This window comes from Caretta caretta, chromosome 1 (genome assembly GCF_965140235.1).
Source record: "Caretta caretta isolate rCarCar2 chromosome 1, rCarCar1.hap1, whole genome shotgun sequence".
NCBI classification, from domain to species: domain Eukaryota; kingdom Metazoa; phylum Chordata; order Testudines; family Cheloniidae; genus Caretta; species Caretta caretta.
The window spans coordinates 108,818,315-108,839,748 of NC_134206.1; the positions used below are offsets into that span (position 1 = coordinate 108,818,315).

General features: G+C 39.4%; 1 protein-coding gene across 2 annotated transcripts in view; it reads right to left on the reverse strand.

Moving 5' to 3' along the window:
* The window catches only part of COL4A1 (collagen type IV alpha 1 chain), a 220,339-nt gene that overhangs the window by 117,121 nt on the left and 81,784 nt on the right, over nt 1-21,434 (reverse strand). For both annotated transcript variants that reach the window (XM_075129793.1, XM_048855091.2), the window contains exon 2: nt 16,879-16,929. In XM_075129793.1, coding sequence (XP_074985894.1) covers nt 16,879-16,929 — 51 coding nt within the window. The remainder of the gene's footprint in view (nt 1-16,878; nt 16,930-21,434) is intronic.

A 21,434-nucleotide genomic window follows, 5' to 3' on the forward strand; every position in this document is an offset into this window, starting at 1 on the left:
ACATTTTGTTTACGTTGACCATCTGCAGGCACAGTCCCCCGCACTCCCAGTGGTCGCGGTTCGCCATACCTGGCCAATGGGAGCTGCGGGAAGTGGCATGGGCCACAGGGACGTAGGTTGCCAACCCCTGGTTTAGACTGCATGCTCTCCAGAATTAGAATTTAGCTACTTTAAGTACAGTTATGGAATTGTGTAAGTAGCACATAATAAATTATACAAACACTGTTGTTAAGGGTATACAGAACGCATGCATAGAGCTCTGTACAGATCTTGGAAAACACATGTGCTTTGGGGCACAGCCCTTCTCAGCTTGGGGATTGGCAAAATCTTTTCTCCTCCCGACAGGAGGATTCTAAGGAACTGGTACAAGAGAAATCTCCACTCAGCGTTTTTGGTTTGGCCAAGCTAAAATTAGCAGAGGACTTGCTGGGAGGGAGTAAAGAAAGAGTCTTTATATCACTTCTGCAACTCTCCAGTCCTGGGGCTGGCTAGGTCAGCAGTTGGCACAGCATAAAGCCTCATGGCTGCTCTAAATTACACCTGGATTACTATCACACCAAGGGGTTGTTCTGACTATCCGTGCCTGATGAAGAATACAGGTACTCTTGCTATGCCCTCTCTGCCAGAGGCCAATTTGAGATTGACATAAACCCACTATGCTGGCTCTGCACTACCTGGGGATTCCTCAGGTAGCCGTTAAGATGGCTTTTGGGCTGCACTGGACTTCCAAAACATTGCAAAGCATCCAGCTCATAGTGGGTCACACAGTTTCATAGATTTTAAGGCTAGCAGGGACCCCATTATGCTCATCTAGTCTGACCTGCTGAAGAACACAGACATGGTCTTTCACACAGAGAATTATTTTTTCCTACTATGTAAATGAACACGACCAAGCCTACTAAATATGGTTATCCTAGCCATCTGGGGAAAACAGCAGAGTCACAGCAAAGGATCCTAACCCTCCAATAATGAGTTAAATCAGGATGAAGGTATAATTACAGTGCTGTTCTTTTTGACCTATGTATTAACAGTTCAGGCCTAAACCATGTTTGGATCCTTGATTAGAAACTTGAACCAGGGAGCCCCTTCACATAGATTAGAGTGACCTTGAAGAGTGGGACAAGCTTAGAGAACATGGGCAATAGAAAAGTTTGAGGGGAAAAGGTGACAGTGGTATGAAAAAGAAAATTGATTGACAGTGGTATGAAAAAGAAAATTGCACCAGTTGAAGACAAGTTAAAAGAAAGGGTGTTAATTTTCACTCAAGATCATCTACTGAGTTTGTTAGCTTTGAGTAATTCTTCCTTTAGTTTACTGCACATTGTGTTAAACCACTTAACGTTAAAAGGTCCTGTAAATACTGGTAAAATGCTCCACACCCTTCCTTCTTAATTACTGAACATTATTTAGGGGTTGTCTGGATTTGTCATAGCTTAAATATTCATCATATTCCAAAGACAAAAAGCAGAAAAACATTTTACACTTTTTAGTTTGTTTTTATGAAGACTCTAGACCTGAATGAAATGTGACTTTATATGCAAGTTTCATATTCTTGCCAATGATTTGTCATAAGCATATTTATAAAAAATAATCTCTACCATAAATAGTAAAATCATGGACTACTGGTCCTAGACATTACAGACTGCAATGAGTTCTCACAAAGTAGTATTTGAATAGATATTGCTGTTCTAGATAACACATTTTTTTTCCTTCCAGGCTTGGGTGAAATGCCATTTTATGCTACTTTTTAAAGTTGTACAACAACAAGGTAGCTTCCTGATATAGCTACAGCAAATACTCTGGTTTTCCAATGTTGAAATACCACAAGGCAAATTGCATTGTGCCTCAAACCCTAAAGAGTGCCTAAAGTTTCATCTATAGTTAATGTTAACCCATGCAGAAGCTGTTGAATATTTTGTTTCAAGTCAAACCAAATGTTTTCATTTTGGAAAATTTTGGAAACGAAAGGCTAATATCACAAAAATAGAGGTGGTGGTGGTACCACATGCCTTACACCCAACAGCCCAGTCGTTAGGCCACTCACCTGGGATACAGAAAACCCAGGTTCAAATCTCTGCTCTAGAACAGGGACTTGAATCAGGTCTTCCCGCTAAGTGCCCTAATTATTGGCCATTCAGAGCGGAACTCGCTCAGTCTTTCCAGTTGAAGCTGTCCCCCTTTTTATAAAAAAATAATATTCATTGGTTCAGGGACTGGAACCTATTTGTCCTCTCTTCCAAGTGGGTGGTCTCACTATCTTTTTCTGGCCAAATGACTATTCAACTATTTTATACAAAGTGGAACAGCTTCAACATGATAGATGTAGAGAGACCCATTCCAGAATACCTAAAAGTGGTGATTAAGGAATTCACTCAGGAGAGAGGACCCCTGGGTTCAAATCGCTGCTCTAATGTGGGTTTCCTACCTCCCAGCTGAGTACTTTAGCCACCAAGCTATTGGTTATAAGGGGGTACACTGCCCTCCCCTCCTTCGGTTTTGTGAATAATATTAAATCTGTGAGTCTAGTCCCCAAAATTTAAATGTTTTGTATTCATGTCAAAATACAAAAAAAAAAAACTTTTTAAAATTCAGATGAAATGATTCACTGAAATTTACATGAATTCACGAAGTGTTTTGCTTGACCAGAATCTGCCTTTTCAGTGATTTTTTTGTAGACTTTTTCTGATCCCATACTTTATTGACAAGTTCGGTGATTTCATTGACAGCCTTATCATTACAAGTTTTCACTCTTTCCCCAGTGACTTGGTCTTCACATGCAGTTTTTTTATTGCATTTTTTTATTTCTTTCTTTGGGATGTGAAATGTTACAATGTCTAGTTCAGGGTTTTTAATCTTTGTTAATATCAATAGTTTCTTATATTGTTAGTTTGTTTAGCAACTCTTTAAAGAGCTTCCCCCCTCCCCCCGTTGTTCTTTTCCATTGTTTAGGCCTTTCCTGTTTTATCCTTAACAGGCCCTCTGGATGGTGTAAACTCGCCAGTTAGAATCCTGTTGAGTTGATAAAGTATTTTACAGTCACTTCTTTCAGCAGCTGCTTCAGTTTCTTTGGCAATGTTACCTCTGTATTTCCTCTCTTCTCTTCTAATGCTGATTTTTATTTTTTTCTATTTTATTAAACACACATTTTTGCTCCTTCATTTTCTGAAAGTGTTTTTGAGGCACTGATGTTTGCTTTGATTTGTTTCCTTTCTTTCACACAGTTCCACGTATCGTCACTTATTCAGACTTTAGGTTTGCTTGTCTAGAAACCAACCCGTTACTCTGCCATCTATGATACTGTCATTGTGAAAGGGTGCCCATCCTACACAGGACTCACAGGGGTTAAAGTGGCCAGATAGGCCAGTTAACTCCACATTCTGTAGCTGGAGGAGGAGCCAGAAGCTAATTGAAAGCAGGCTCAGCTGGGCAGGAACAGGTTGGGCCTATAAAGCCAGGTAGTTGACAACAGAAAAGGGCTGTGGGTGAGAAAGGGCAGTCACTCCCTGGGAAGAGGGAAGAGGGTTCTGGGAGCTGGTACACCCAGAGAGAAGGGGGAAAAGACTGGTAGGAAGCAGTCCAGGGAAGAAGCAGTAAGGGTAGAGAAAGGAAGCCCAAAACTGCTGAGCTGAGGGTCCGTGGACTGGAACCCAGAGAAGAGGGCAGGCCCAGGTTCCCCTACCAGCCACTGAGGGCATGGCAAAGAACTGAGGCAGTGAATGGGAAGACTGCCTACGACTGCTGATGGACTGAACCCTGGAAGGGGGAACACTGAGTGACATAGCCAGAGAGCTAAGTCATGAAGAAGACGTTGTGGGTCCTGGAGCAAAAGGAGCTGCAGACCAGAGACAGAGCGATGACATGCAAACTGTGGAAGGGGATCTTGACCTCAAGAGCGAATCCCCAGAATGACTAGGAGGAGGCGCCAGCCGGCAGTGAGTGGTGCACCCCATGACAGTCATAAAAAAAGGACCATGACACATCAACGCTGACTTTTTGTGGTGGATTTAAGTCTTGTAGCACCTGAAATATATGACAGATATGGCAATTTCCTGCAATACCATGACAAACCTCATTGAATTAAGTTAAATGTTACTGAATTAAGTTTAAGTATCTTAGGGTTCATTTTATTAAAATTGCAACTGTTTATGCATTATTGTGAGACTGTATGTAACATCTCGGGGCGGGGGGGGGGGGGAGGGGAACATGCTAATGTAAATCCTGGGAAGTGTTATGAGATTCAAAGACCTCTTTTAAGCAATGTACCCCCCACTCTTCCCCACCGGGTTATGCCAAAAACCCTGCATTTTGAAACTTTGCCCAGAGGAGAGGACCTCTGATGATCACTTGTTACATGGAGGACAAGATCAGACTCCCAAACTCTATAAAGGAGTGATTAACAGATTCACAAGTACATAGGTGCTGGAACTAGGCTTGAAGTGGTTTTAATCATAAACAGGGCTGACAGTTTGGTTCAATGGCAGTCAGCACCCCCACTATACAAATTATTCCAGCATGACTGCACAAGTGTGCTTGTTCTGAGGCAAGAGGGTTATGGACTTGTAACCACAGAAAAAACCCATTGGAGGAGTATGAAGGATTGATCACTGGCCAGAGCCTTTGTTGGAGTTGGGGTGATCTCTGGTAAGCTTATTAGTATACATATGTGACCAGGTGGCTGGAAAGGCCACACTCAGAATACCACACTCAGGACAGACTGCAAGAAATAGGGCAGACAATCTCCAAGCTGGTGATTTATTCTATAATAAGATTCACCTAGCCAGTAACATAATAGCTTCGGTAGCACCACACTGGCTAACCAGAAGCCAAACACAGTCCCCTTTAGGCATTCCAGCCCTTGGTTCCCATCCAAATAAACAGGTCTAATATGGTGAGGGGTTATTGAAAACCTAATTCACCATATGTGAGGTTTTTGCTAATCCCAGAGAATCAAACACATACCCTCAGTTCAATACACATTTCAGATCTTACCCAAATATCACGCTGTCTGCAATCCTTAGTAAAATAACTAAAGGTTTATTAATTAAAGAAAAGGAGAGATATAAATAGTTATAGACATGCAAATGATTGCAAAGTCCTTATATCATGAATTCTTTCCTGGATGTCTGGCTGGTGAGTCTTGCCCACATGCTCAGGGTTTAGCTGATCACCATATTTGGGGTTAGGAAGGAATTTTCCTCCAGGGCAGATTGGCAGCAGCCGTGGGGATTTTTCACCTTCCTTTGCAGCGTGGGGCACAGGTCACTTGCTGGAGGATTCTCTGCACCTTGAAGTCTTTAGACCATGATTTGAGGACTTCAGTAGCTCAGACATAGGTTAGGGGTTTATTACAGGATGAGGTGGGTAAGATTCTGTGGCCTGTGTTGTGCAGGAGGTCAGACTAGATGATCATAATGGTCCCTTCTGACCTTAAAGTCTATGACTCTCAAAGTCTATGTTTGTAGCAGTGATGGAATAGACTGCTGGCTTGTAAAGTCTCTCTGGTCCTCAGTCCATAGTTCAAGATGCTCCTTTTAGTTGTAAATCTATTAGTCCAGAGAATTAGGGCAGGAAAGAAGCAAAATGGAGATATCTCAGGTGTCTTTTATATCCTTTGCCAGGTGCCTGGAAATTTCCTGTCCCAAACAGAGCCCCTGTGTGTGGAAAGTTACTGGCCCAAAATGGAGTCCAGGATCACATGAGCATATGTCCTTATATGGTTTGCTGAATCACAGGGAGTGGCTATTGGCCCCTTTCTGTATGAGAAATCCTCAGGAAGAGCTACCTGGGTGGGATGAGTTTCTTCTATGGCCCATTGTGAGATTGGAGAGGCCTTAATGGCCCATCAACACATAGCTGTTTAGCCTTGATGTAAATTTATCTGGAGGGTATCACCCAGGAATACAACATAGGTTTAAGATACAACTACATAGCCAATATTCATAACTTCAGATACACAGATGATATATGGACTTAACCAGAACAATCTATCAAGTATGATTATAACTTTTCCATTGACACCTTACGTGATATACAACTACTATAAATTTCGTACAAAGTGTAACAGTGGTAATATCAATTATATAAATGGTCATCTTTAATCATACAGCATCACAGCATGTAGGTTTTCATTATTTTTAATATGTTTTCTCTGCAAAGCTTTCACTTTAAGAATAAATGTGCTCATTTAGAAAAAGCTGTGTGAAAACTTATAACTATGGGCAGTTAAGCTGTTTATAGCTTCTGACAAGAAGGTAAAAGCAGGCCTGCTTAGGCAGTCTGAGTTGCTGGTGAATTCACAGTGTAGGCTGGGAACTGTGCAGTCTGGAAAAACTCCTGTCAGGAGAAATAGAAGTGAATGTCTCTGACCAGGAGGGTGATGGCTGGGGAGCCAGAAACCTAAGAGTATGTGCCCTTGCTGGGCTACAGAGGGGGAATACAGGTGCAGGGGCCCTCAACTGTGACAATACATTCTTCAGTTCAATTTGAAATTGCTGCTGTAATGTCTTATCTGATGGCCTTTTGCTGCCAATTTTCTTGGTGCTTTTGTGTTTAACTTTGATCTTTCATCTTGCCACGCACAAACTGTGGTCACTTCAAATGTCAGTTCTTCTGTATGCTCTGAAGTTCTGGAGAACTGATTAAGTTTCCTTCTAATACATAGACAATGAATCTGATTCCTGATTGTTCTGGGGAATTCTAAGTTAATTAATGGATATCTTTAAGTTAATTAATGGATAATTTCCACCAATTATGAGCCCTGATAGCAGGCATAGTTCTACTAGTTGTTTGCCATTCTGATGTTAGGAACCAAGGTTGAGCTTACCCATTGCTTTCTCCACTCTACTGTTGTCATCCCCAATCTTGGCACTGAAGTCCCTTATTACTAAGCAGATGTCATGCCTAGGAATATTGTCAATTTGAGTTTGTAGACAACTGATCATTGATCTCAGCACTGTAGTTGTCTGGTGGTGCATAACATTGTATAAATGTCATTTTTACATATTGTGCATGAAACCTACCTTGGAACAATCGGTTATTTGGCTCCCACTCTATGAGCGATTTTTCTGCTTTGGAAGTCAATTAATATTACTCTCTTTTTGTGGCAACCATTTCACCTCTGCAAATACATTATGACTTTATTTTCATTTTAGAATAGTTTTCTATCTATTTCTGGCCACCGATATTCACTTACTACAAGAATTTCACATTTATGTTTGTCCATATTTTTCATTACCAGCAATGCTTTTTTTTGCTGCTGCAACTATTGTTCCACCATTCCATAGTTAGTTTTACCATTAGTAAAGAACTTCTCAGTGTTTCCAGCACTTTGGCATGCTGTTTGCAGTAGTGTCTACTAGTTATGTTTCTATCTTTTTTTTTTTAAAGGTTGCAGCTTGGTTGTTGGCATATCCTCAACCCGTAAACTGAAAGGCCAATAGACTGCTTTTCATCTGGTTCCTATCTTTTGACCAGTCTAACATGGGTGACCCTATCAGGAGTTAAAACTCCCACTGGCATAGCTCACAGGCCATTAGAACACACCGTGTCAAGAGGCAGCTCACCGTGTCAAGGGGCAGTCCCCAGGGAAGGCTTTTAGCCTGTTCTACATGGAACTCTACTGCAAACTAATGCACAACACTGTGAAATCCTTCTCTAAACAGAGGGCACAAACAAGGACTATGTACTTGAAGCCCCAGATATATGGCTAAAATGGACCTTAAATGATGTATAGGCCTCCTCTGCATAGGGGTGAATTTCACCCAAAACTCCATAATGAAAAATTACTGCTTCATGCATTGAAAAATGGCTTTAAGGAAGGAGTGATGAAGTAAAGACTTTCTTTTTCCTTGCTGATTCTCTTCCAGTATGATAATCCATGGCAAATCTGTCATTTACACTATTTCCATTAAAATGGAAAACAGAAAAACTTCTGACAAAGTCTTTGAGTTAGATGCAAGTAGACAAAGGAAAAAGAGAAATTTCTATGAAGCTCAACTATCCAGCTGTTGGGGGTGTCCTGATGCTATAAACATAAATGAAATGCCAGAATGTGTTAGTACTAACCAACTTAGTACTTTATTGGGATCATACACGGTAGTAATTTTTTGATGGGAACCGCTCTCTGATATACCAAATTTTAATTTTATTGCCACTGACTTTATTTAACTAGCTTCAGAATGGAAGAAAAGGAGGGATATTTTTTTTTCTTCTAAGGAAAGAGTGCTCTGGAGTACCTAGGATTACACAAGAAGTATAAGATTTTGAGGGGGAAAAAGACATGAGGCAGAAATAGAGCAAGAGAAAGGAGTAAATGCTTTCTGGAATCTACATCATGAAGTGGAAAAATAAGCATGCGTCTGACAAGCAAAAACAACTGTACTTGCAAAAAGAACTGTGACTTGGTTCTACCAAATGTGCCATTACCATCTTTTCTATTTCTTTTCTTTATTTTCCTCAATTCTGTGGCCAAAAAGCAATAGAAATTAAACTCAAGGAGATTACAGTATTACTTCGGTTTCTTTAATGATGGTTATTTATACCCAGATTATCTCTTGTGCACAGGACTGTGGAGAAAATGTAATGAGAGACAGAGGATAGAGGTTTTTGCTGCAATTAATCAATCTCCCTGTGTGGGAATCTGGCATTTTATCTGAGCATCAGTTATAATAGCTAACTTGGTCTCACTTATATGAGATCACCAGCAAACAGCGTAATCTGGTGAGAGAACAATTTAAAGGAGACCAATGAATAAGCTACATAATATGGCTTTGGTGTTCCCCACACATTTTCTCTCCTACCTCCATCCACAGCCTCCTAATTAACATTCACTCAACATTGTCTGCAACATGGCAATAGAATATTAGTGTAGAAGAATAAGCAAATAAGGAGCACATAAAAAATAGAATCAGTTTGGAAGGGTTTCCACACATGTCAAGATATAGAAGCAACTGCACATGGGAAAAACATGTATTAAACATATAGATTAGAGCCCTGCAGTGGGACTGGATCCCACCGGTCCCACAGGACTCACTGCCATAATAGCAGGAGTGGGTAAAACTTACTTTGTGGGTGGGATTGGGTGTGCCAAAGGGGGAAAAAAAAAAGACTGCACTAATTTTCAGGTTTCAGAGTAACAGCTGTGTTAGTCTGTATTCGCAAAAAGAAAAGGAGTACTTGTGGCACCTTAGAGACTAACCAATTTATTTGAGCATGAGCTTTCGTGAGCTACAGCTCACTTCATCGGATGCATACTGTGGAAACTGCAGAAGACATTATATACACAGAGACCATGAAACAATACCTTCTCCCACCCCACTGGAAAATTGGAAAATGGCCCAACTTGATGATCACTTTAGATAAGCTATTACCAGCAGGAGAGTGGGGTGGGAGGAGGTATTGTTTCATGGTCTCTGTGTATATAATGTCTTCTGCAGTTTCCACAGTATGCATCCGATGAAGTGAGCTGTAGCTCACGAAAGCTCATGCTCAAATAAATTGGTTAGTCTCTAAGGTGCCACAAGTACTCCTTTTCTTTTTGCTAATTTTCAGGAAAACTCCAATTTTTTTAAACAAAGGTTTTAATATTTAAATTTAAATGAGGGATAGAAAGATTTGATGTCTATTATAAGAGGAGTTGAAGTATTTTTATATGGTTTAAGCAAGACTTGTTTTATTCTTTTAGTGGTAAAAATTGTGTCTGAATTCTGTTATATAGATATAGATGCATATAAACCAACTGGGGTTTTGAGGAGTTTTTTGTGGTTTTTTAGTAGCATGCGGGAATCTGTCTCTCTTGCAGGATCAAAGGTTTTTCCAGGTGGGAACGGGATAAAAATGCAAGAAATAATGAGGGAGTGCGTAGGAGCGGGAGTGGGTATTGTGGGGTGGGACGGGAGCAGTATTAAACAATATTCACTGGCAGGGTTCTAATACAGACACCACAGAGTAAGCATAGATACAGGTCGGCCTGGTTCTATCCCCATTTTCTGCATTTTAAAGTTATTGATGTTCCCTAACATAGAATGAGACCCTTCTTCCTACTGAATAAGGAAGAAGCTAAGAACAGCGGAGATTTTATTGGCTTGTTCTGATTTTACATTGGTTTTGTTTGTGAGATCCCACTGACTTCAGTAGAATTATATGTAATTTACACTGGTATGAGATCAGAACTAGGTCCTATAAGCCTAGTGAGAAATTGCAATGAGGAGTTATATTAGAAACTGTTTCACAAGTGTAAAATCAAACTCCACACAGCTATGTGTCATGTCATACTCCATGATGAAAAGTCTGAGAACATTATGCAAACTTCTGTACAAGCAAAGTCTTGGAAATATGTATCTGGCAGCAGCTGTTTAAGAAGGCCATGTAATGCCAAGTGGAATACTACTATGTGAAATGCATTGGAATTAGGCACTGAAAACTGAGTACTCTATAGGCATATTCCATTACATGGGGATGCTTGGATGTTTGTGTGGATAAAGATCTTTCCACAGGAATATCAGCATTTCATTTAAATTAGATATCACTTGGAACCAAAGATAGCCAAGACCACCATACTAAGTGTAAGAATATACATTATTACGTTAAAGTTTTCTCAGAGGCATTTGATCTCGCTTAAGGCTAACGGGAGAAATGGTTCCAATAACCAGCTTGAACAGAAAAAAGGCAAGGTGTGAAAGCTTCAAGTACCACTTATGCATTTGTCCCGCCAAGTGGGCAAATTGCCGAAAACTTCCAACGTGGACTGTTCTTTCAAATAGCATTTAAAGCCTTTTGTCATGTTGGCTCTTTGAGAATGTCACCTTTGTTCACATGCTCATTGCATAGGATATATGTTCTTACCTTTGATTTGAATCAAAAAATAGATTCTTTCTCTAAGTGACAGCAAAAGAATGGATAAATAAATATAAACACATTGCAGCCACAATGGAAATGCCATAAACATTCAACAAATAGTTAATATGGTCTGATTGTCAAAAGTACTGAACAACCACAGATCTCACTGATGTCTGTAGAAACAGATGTTTAACACCTTTAATAATCAGGCCACAATCCTCGCACTTCCCCCTTCACTAATGATTAAAGCTGGACTGAAAACGATTTCCCCATCCCACAAATACTTTCATGTTCAAAATTTGTCCCTCTCTCAAATCAGGGCAAAGTGAAACTCTTAAGTATTCATGAACCAAAAAAAACATATTTTGTTTTGTGTCAATTATTTTGATAATTTTGAAACACAGTTTGACCTTTTTCCTTTTTTAACCCTTTTAGCTTACACAGTGTAAATTTTACTACATTAACCTTTCTTCAGTCTTCTGGGACCTCTCCTGTAATCCATGAGTTTGTAAATATTATTGCCAGTGGCTCCGAGATTTCTTCAGCTAACTCCTTTAGTACTCTCGGGTGAATAGCATCCAGCCCCATTGATTTGAATTCATTCAGATTGGTTAGAAGATCTTTGATGTGTTCTTTACTTATCCTGATCTGCATCCCTTCCCCTGTATTGTCTATGGTAACTTCACTAGTTGTCTGGTCTCCTGTTTTTTTTGTGAGCAACTCTGCCTTCTTATCATCTTCTGTTACCTGCTCACTATCTCCACTGAACAGTAGACACACACACCATCCTTGATCTTTCTTTTTTATCTGACATTTTGAAGAACCTCTTCCTGTTGTCTGTAACATTTCTTGCCAGCTGTAACTCATTCTTTGCCTTGGCTTTCCTGATCTTTGTCCCCACATGCTCGCACTATTTCCACGTATACTTCCTTGGTGACATGCCCCTCCTTCCATTTCCTGTATGTATCACTTTAGCTTTTTAGATAGCTAAAAACCTCCTTCTGCAGCCACATTGACCTCCTGTGGTGGCTCTTATCTTTCCTGTGAATCAGAATAGCTTGATGTTGAGCCTCAAGTATTACATCTTTTACAAATTGCCAAATCCCCTTGAATAACTCTGCTTGAATAATATAAGCGACAAATGCATGAGTAGAAATGTAATTTTTTTTTCATATTTTTATTTTGCAAATATTGCTGCTTTGTCTCTTGATAATTAAAAAAGCCATGACAGGCCCCCACTCTCTGCTAAGCCCATTTCATAGCTGTATTTATGGTGCCAATTACTGCACATGTAAACTTTCAAAAATAAGGAATGAAAACATGCTGATAAAAATGGTTTGCATCATTTATGGGATTTGCTTACTTCTCAAAAACACAAGTATGCAGCAGTTATGCTATTTTTATTTTATTTCAGCATTCTACATTAAGGTGTAAATTGCAAGATACTCAATACACAATAACCCTGGCATGGAATAACAATTTTTCTAAAGAATAACAATTTATACAATAATAACTGGCAGGCATTGGATGAGAATACCAAGCTTTTTAGTTTACGGTGGTAATAGTAAAGTAACCGAGTTACTTGAAGCAACCAAGGTTAACTCAAGAATCCACATTTACAATATGATACTAATTGTTCCTGAACGTTTTCAGTTGATAGACTGAACATTCTTGGAAGACTTCATGAATCTAAACAATTTTACTCATCTGTATGAATACTTTACCCTAAATAGTAATTAAATGCTAATATGCTCTTTTTAACCAGTAGTAATGCCTGGCTATTTCTTGTCTCTCCAAATGTCTCAAAGGGCCCTTAAAATCCAGTTAAGCATGAAAACGAATATATAGCTTCTCAATATTTCTGAGTAACCAAGTAACAGTTAGGCAAGCATTCAAAATTCTAATCAGTTTAAATAGGTCCCACACTATTGTGAGGTTAGAAAGAACAATAAGTTATTGTATACAACGCCAAAATACAGAGAGAGAAAACATCTGAAGATGTTAAAAGCCAACCTAATGGAAAGTAGTAAGCTATTTTATTTTGAATAAAACAATAAAGTTGCTCTAAAATTATTACACCTAATATCTTGTAAACATTTGATATTTGTCTTTATTTAACTTAAAGCCAACTGTCTAGTATTATATGACTGCTCAATTTAATAACAAAGGCTTTATATGCTAAGAGCCATCTGTTGCAGTGAAATTCATTTTCTAAAATCTGGGAAAAAAAATAAAATAAAACTAAGGCTTTGTCAATTATATGCCCAAAATAAAGTATGAGTCAACTTAAAGGATTTTAGCAGAGGGATGCAATTTACATTGGAGGTGGTCCAATAAGAACATATTCTAAATATGGCTATCCCAGTGACCCAATGTGATAAAAACTTTCTCAAATGAGAGATAAAAATGTCATTATAATACAGTCTTCTCATCTTGAAAGTGTCCTCTAGTAATTTTTAATAAGGTATTGCACAGGTTTCTATAGCAAAAAAAATTCCCCTGAATTTGTATGTTGAGATCACTAATGCAATTATATGGTAAACTGAGTGTTAATTACAAAAATAAAAGGAGCCTGAAAATTCTTCCCACACTATGGTGAAAAATGTATCTCCAGATGCTCTGAATTAAGGCATTAAAGGGCAAACCCAGCACCCACTTCCACAGCTGCTGAAGCTCCCATGCAGCACAACTGGTATGGTTCCATTGTGTTAGAAGGGGGTAGATTTGAAGAGGCTCTTTAAAGTTTGCACAGTTCTGCACATATGGAGCCCAGCTCAGTAGGAGTCCCTATCTGACAGTATGTAGAGCGTGGGTAGAGGAGAGGCAGAGATGGGCCCAGAGGATATACATCAATCCTCCAATCACCTTCTCACAGTGAGGCTATATTAGAGTTGAAGAAGAAAATTGCTTCACTTATTGGGTTGACAGGTTTCAGAGTAACAGCCATGTTACTCTGTATTCGCAAAAAGAAAAGGAGTACTTGTGGCACCTTAGAGACTAACCAATTTATTTGAGCATAAGCTTTCGTGAGCTACAGCTCACTTCAAAAGCTTATGCTCAAATAAATTGGTTAGTCTCTAAGGTGCCACAAGTACTCCTTTTCTTTTTATTGGGTTGAGTAGCCTATCTAGATGAACTATGCAGCCTGTAGAGGTGGATGCCTCTCTTCTTTCCCCTGCACAGCTTCCCAGAACCTAGTCCAGCTATTCAGACTTGTGGCTGGATTGAAGATTTGGCCCTAAATAGATAGGTCAGAAGTTTAAAGAAATGTAATTAAAAATTATAGCTGGTCTGAACCGGTTTTGCAAAAGTCAGGTATCCACTCAAACCCTAAAGTTATATTCTAATGCTTGGCACTAGTAACAACAAAATGAGCAGGTTTTGGTGTACTTTTTGTACTATTTCACAGTCCTTTTCCTTTTTCAATGATCTTTTAGGTATAGTTGCTCATTCCCCCTTTTGGATGTCTCTAAGGCCAACAATGAAATCAGACTCCCCACTCAAACCAAAACCACATATATTTAACAGAGTACACATTTAAGACAGAACACTTTGGGATAATATTATCACGTATATAAAACAGCATTATAGAGAGTGTCATGCACATGCACAGACTTTTTGGAAAAGTTTGCAGGGGTTCTGTAGTTTATTAGAGCTTCTGTTGCTGAGTATTGATACCGGTATCTCTTCCACTTCCCATTTTGATCTAAGTCGTTAAAGAGTTTGAGGTGGTTGTCAGTTATTAAAGAGCTTGAGGATGTTGTCTTGGACTTCAAGACATGAGCCTACATTTATAGAAGAACACTTTTTAAAACTCTGAGCCTAGGTAAATAAATACAGCAGCAGAGAAACTGTCTCATACCTCTAGCAGGAAGAATCTCGATCTGAGTTTGAAATAAATGACAATTTCAGCATCTCAGAAATACTTCATAAAAAGCTGAACACTATATTTTATTCCTTACCCAGAACAGAGAGCAAGCTGGAAATTAAGATCTGCAAACTAATGGGTTTGAAAAGTAGAGTTATGGGTTTAAAACTTCTGTCCATAATAATTTATTTACTGTTGCAACTGAGAAACAAGAAATATCTTGGACAGAATGGTAAATAGTGAATAAGGTCAGAGTTCAGAATCCTGAGGTTTTCAGGAATTCTAGCGTGAACCTAATCATGCTACTTTGTCTTCTTTATTAAATGGACGGCTGACTTAATTGATGCTACTTGTTGGTTGAAAAGGTTAGAAGAGTATCTCCTAGAAGCTTCTGAAACTATTTACCCTACAACTTGATCCATGTTCTGTTATGAATGAAATTATCATGCATCATCAACTGCTTCACCTGCCTTTAGCCTCCAGTTAAGGCAGTTTGATTTTCCAGAGAAAGAAATAACAAAGAAAGTTCTCAACAAACATTTTAGCTCTCTAAAACATCTTTAAAGTTCCTCTATAACAGACGTTTAATAGCACAGAATACAAGACTGGTATGCTGTGATAAAAAGCTTTAGGAGCACACATTTGGGCTGCACCATTCATTCCTGATTAACATGTCTATCCCAAATTCATGCTGATTAAACCCCTATACTATACTCAGGAATGTATGCAAGGTGTTTGCAACAAACCAGTACACTGTACATTAAAAACTGTACAGCAGAAAATGAATGAGAAGAAGAGCTAGAGGGGTGGTATTTTACACATCAATAATATTTACAAAGCCAGCGAATTCATAGGCAGGAATAGAAGCCATGAAAGGGGCTGCATTGCAGATCCACACCTTGGGAGTGTACTTCAATCCACCCAGACTTCTCTTACAAAGATCGTGGATTACTCTAGTTTTATTCAAGAGATGTAGATTTTAACACAAATTACATTGAAGGACACATTGTCAGCCTGAGAAAATGGAACTTTAAAAGCTGCATCAAAGGGATTGCAATGGAAAAGGATTTACCATGATTGTGTAAACTGTCATTAATATTAAATATGCATCTTTTTACTAATACAGAAAAAAACATTTTATTGAGCTGGCCAGGAATTTTCTGTCAATTATTTTTTCTGTGGGGAAAAATCAAAGAAATATTTCATTCGGGATTGGATTGATCCAAATTGAAATATTTAAGTCTGTTGAACTGAACCAAAGTACTTTACTTCAAGTCAGTTCAACATTAAAGTGTATTTCTCTGTTGTGCACACCACTTCCTGAGAGTTGTAGTTCAGGCCCCGCATCTTGCCCCCATTCTCTTCTATGGGCTGGGCTTCCTGGCTGGACTACATTTCCCCTGATGCAATGGGACTCCCTTCTGACCAAGCTGCGCAAGGCTAAGATTTTGTCTCAGATATTTTTAGTAAAAGTCACGGACAAAAAAGAAAAATTCACAGAGGCCGTGAACTGTCCGTGACTTTTACTAAAAATATATGTGACAAAATGGGGATCTGTGGGTCCCCACACCGCCCGAAGTGGGGCAGTTGAGCAGGGGCTGTAGGATACCCCTGCTGCCTGCAGCTCCGGGGGCCCCCATGCTGGCTGCCAGCTCCCACAGCTCCCATTGGCCGGGAACAGTGAACCGTGGCTACTGGGAGCTGTGTGGGAGCATACCTGAGGATGGTCAATGTAAACAAAATGTCTCATGGCCCGCCATCGGATTACCCTGATGGCCATGTGCCAAAGCTTGCAAACCCCTGGCCTATATAAAATTCCTACATGTTTTTATAAGAATCTGGTTCCCTAACAATAGGTCATACTTGTAGAAGTATGTATTTGAGTGTCAGCTGTGCTAAAATCTCGTGCTAATATATTTAAAATTTAATATTTAGTAACCCCCATTTTTAAAAAGTTTCATTTTCACAATTTCTCTTAACAGATCCAAACTCTGTGCCATACGGACCTCACACTACCACAGTTTGGGCCTAAGAAGGGCTGCATAGTGTAGACCTACACACTAAGCAGTCGGCTGTGGACCCATCTCTAACTGCATCTCATTTATCTTCTAATGATTTCTTTGCTGTTGCCAATATAAGTGAGAAAATTAGACAGATACAGCTGAGATACTCACTTTTTGCCCTTTTACTCCACTGCAGTCACATTTTCCACAGCCAGAACAAGCCTGTAAATTAAAGAAAAAGGAATTAAAGTCTTGCATTTGGTGACAATTGCAATACATAACAAATAGTTAACCGAGAGGTGTGGGTGCCATACATATTAAAAATACAGCTGCCCAAAACACAACACAAAACACTGAGCAATTAACTCCAGTGATGCAGCAATATTAGGTTAGTGTGTACGTTTCCCTTCATTTTCTCCATGTTATTTTGCTTAAGATAGTAGATAAAAGTGTGCTTTAGTAAAAACCAATTGTTTCAGCTTTTACCAAAAAACTATTTGTTAGCTTTGAATCTTTATTTCTTGACATGCCATTTAAAAGTGGCTGACTTTTAACAAGATGTATGCTTACTGCGCATCTGGTAAAATGAAGGTCTCATTTTAGAACTACATAGGGACTCTCGGACTTACCACTGTCCGTGTTCAGAGCATTCAAAAGTTCAATAGTTTCAAGGAAAAAGCACAGTCTAGTTTTAGCGCCTGATCTGTAATCTATGATCCTGTTAATAAATGGCTGGCATTCTCTATAAATGTGTCTCCCTAGTTTGAGGATGAAGGGATTGTGTAACTAAGTTTTTTATGGTTAATTTTCTACTACTAATAGGGAAAATGTCACATTTACAGAATGTTTAATGCTTTTAGAAAGGCAGAGCATTTTTGTGCCTGTACAGTAAACTATTGTTCATTAGACTTACTAATATTAGTTCCCTGAAAAATATAACAGTGTCATTAGCAGTCTTCTGATAATGGTAAGACAATATTTTTAACAGGAAACTAAAACATTGTTCTCATCACCATAGTAAATTGTTATCTCCAGATGAACTTGTTTATATATTTTATGAAGTTAAATCTGAACAATAGCCTCCAAGACAGTAAGCTGTTCTTAATTTCACATATTGGAAATGGAAACAACTGCCAATGTTTATTGGCAGAGCAGTGACTAACTCCACAGATTCCAAGCCTGTTTCTTATATTTATTACTTTTATGCTGTTTTCATTGTCCCTTGTTTTTTTATAGCCTCTCCACCATTTAACTCAATCTCTAAAATATGAAGTAGTTTCAATTTATTAATAGCATGTTGATTGCGGTGATGGCATTGATATAAAGCAAAACATTAGTAAATATATGTATCAACCTTAAAATATTTTAAAGGTAAACTTCAAGTCAAAGAAATGTAACACTTTGACAGGCTATACAATCCCTTCAGGGCTTGATATGAAAACTCTTTAGGACAGAATAATCGTGCTGGGTTTTCTACACTTGACAAACCACTGCCATCTTTACCAAAAGTTCAGTGAATGCTGAGAAGCAGCCAACTAATGCTCCCACAGAAGCTCCAGGCTTCAAAGTGTATTCTGACAGATTCTAGCTAAGGCTTACAGGTTCCTGAGAGGGGAAATCCTGGAGAGCTGGCAGGTGTGAATTCTTTCTCATTATATCTCAACTGAGGAAAGGAAGCCAAGCAGCATTATTGACTTTGCTTGTCAGGACATTACATGAAACAAACCTTTTAAGGTTTCAGAGTAACAGCCGTGTTAGTCTGTATTCGCAAGAAGTAAAAGTCATAATGCTCAAATAAATTGGTTAGTCTCTAAGGTGCCACCAGTACTCCTTTTCTTTTTGCAAACCTTTTAAGGTACACCATGGAAAAGTGTCATCTCCCTATCCCCAGCAGAGGGAGATAAGGATGTGCTTTCAGATCACAGATGCTTGAGGAGAAGAATTTCATATAGATAGTTTCAATAATTTTATTAAGATGATGTTGAAATAAAAAGAAAATGGTACAGAGTTTAAGCATAGAAGTTTCTGGTTATCAGGGAATAAGGTACAGATTATCAAGGGGTGCGAAATTCGGTTTAGGAATGGGTGGCGTAAGGAATACATAAACTGCAATCTCCCCGATTGGGGGTAAAAGTTTAACGGGTCAAAGTACACACATTGAGATATGGGGGTATGTTGTTCATATAATGGCTATGTTCAGGTGTGGAGTATAATGAGTGGATACGATGATGAGGATGGATTTACCCTCATTTGGTGGGATTTAATGTTCAGTGAGTTTATGGTTCCAGTTCATATGGTCCAATGGAAAAAGTCTCTCAGTCCCTTTCCCATAGTTGATGCACGAAGTTGTACCGGCTCACACCTCCTGGTACTGTCGGTGGCCGGTGATGTGTTCGATGTAGATGTCCCTGGACAATCGGATGGTGTCTGAGACCATGAGGCGCCGCATGAGCCGTGCATAGCGTCGACCGATCCCACAGGTCCGCAGCACACGCTCGTTGCAGGGGTCCCAAGCGCCCAGGGGTCCGACGATCAGGGCATCCATCTACTAAATCTTTCATTTGTTTACATGAGCCATGAGCTGGGGAATATGGTTTGGGAGATGTTTTTATCTGAGTCAGTGGTAACTAAATGCATACAATTTCTAGGACATAATCATTAAGGGCTAAATCCTCTTCACAAAGCAAGGTCAAACTAGCATGGTGGTGTCTAAGGGAAGGGGTAAACCAGATATGCTGTTGCACTCTGGCTGCTAGTTAAAGGATTATGGCTGTATGGTGTCACCAAAGCAACTGAATGCAGGCAGAGCATACCAATGAGTCTTTTCCCCTTTGCCCTTGCTGGTTGTGAAGCAATAGAGGAATGGTTCTGTGGCTGTAACAGCCCCGAAGTTGCTATGTCTTTGGTGCATGGGAGGAGTGATCACCGAATGTATGTTATTGCAGATACACTAACCCACCCTGATCCTAAGCTAAAGAAACATGGAGCTGTTCTCTGTGGCAGTTACGGAGGCCACATCTCCTGCCTGAGTTCCCAGAATACTGCCCAATTCCCCTACCCTGATTCCACTCTCTTCCAAGTTCTCAGCATTGATGGGGAACTAAAACTAAAGCATGTAATACATCAGTGGGGCAAACAAACATTGCTCCTCATCAAAGTTAAATAGTAGAGCAATATTTTCCCTGGGTAAATATGTCCATTTAAAAATTAAACAGATTAAGATTCACTTACTCACATAGAACACTTAGTGGTAATTTCAATTTACCTGCCAGTTTTTGTAACGCTGAAGTTTTTTGGTATTTTTTTAACCCACTGAGTTTGTTCTTTTCTCTGATAACCTTCTTCCCCTCTCCTCCCTTCCCTCCCCCACCATATTCAAACTAAAACCAAAGTGTTTCTTTTAATAATGATCTAATGATATTTCAGGATTCCACTACTATATTATTTTAGAAATGAAGACAAGAGATGAAAATCAACACTGAGTTCAATGAGAGTAAAGAAAAGCGTCTCCTGAAGAACCAACATTACTGGCCGAAGCACCTGATCTCTCTTCCCTCTCTCCACCTTCCCGCCCCTGCCAGCCACTAGCTCTTCCATTTTAAGTACTGACCTTACTTGACCCCGTTTAGTTTCTCAGAACTGCTGAGATCACTGTGGAGGATGCATGGCTACAGGTCATACTTCCTTATCCAGCATCATTTAGAATGTTATCAGTAAGATCAACACATCTCTTAGACTCAAAAGCATGTTTTAAAAGCACCTAGGAATGTAATTAAAGTTAAAGTACGTATTATTCATAATAAACACCTGTTTTTAGGTTAATCTTTAAATGTTGCTAATATTTTACATGCCCAGGTTTAGAAAATAATTATTCTTTTTAAAAAAAAATGTGGGGTTGTTTTTAAAATCAGAATGGCTAAAAGAATAGATTTATGGTTTGAGATACTTTTTTTTGTGTTCCTGCAAATAAACCACCTTTAATCTTTCCTGTCAAACTGTAATTTCATTGATTTTTAAATATTTTTAAAAATCTAAAATATTTAACACAGAAATATAGTTAGGAGAACTGGAGAATTGTGAACAATAAGTATTTCTCATTAAAAGTTTCTTAAGGATTTATAGAAAGCACAATTACCGTGCATTAGCAGATCAGCCTATAAAAAACTTCCAGAGGCAAATTTTATCTTTCTGAAATATACACTGTAATATAGTTCAATTATGTCAGTAGATCTCTTCATTCTGTGAGGAAAGCAAAGTTTTTGCTAGTTTTGGTCCTTTGATTTGCACAGTTCTGTGTTTGGTCCTACCCTGGGGTAAGGTCGGGGGAGCCTTCTATATGCTCTTAGCAAACAAGGTTTGCATTTAATTCAGACCTTTGCCCATATATATAGGACAGGGTTCTCAAACTTCATTTCACTGCGACCTCCTCCTGATAACAAAAATTACTAAGTGACCCCAGGATGGGGGACCAAAGCCTGAGTCCACCTGAGTCCCACTGCCCTGGGCAGGGGATCCAAACCCTGAGCCCCACCACACCGGGTGAGGGACCAAAGCCGAAGCCCAAGGGTTTCAGCTCCAGGTGGGGTGCCTGTATCCTGACCCTGCCACCCAGGGCTTCAGCACTGAGTGGTGGGGCTCAGGCTTCGGCTTCAGCCCTGGGCAGTGGGGCTTGGGCTTTGGCTTCAGCCATAGGCCCCAGCAAGTCTAACGCCAGCCCTGGCAACCCC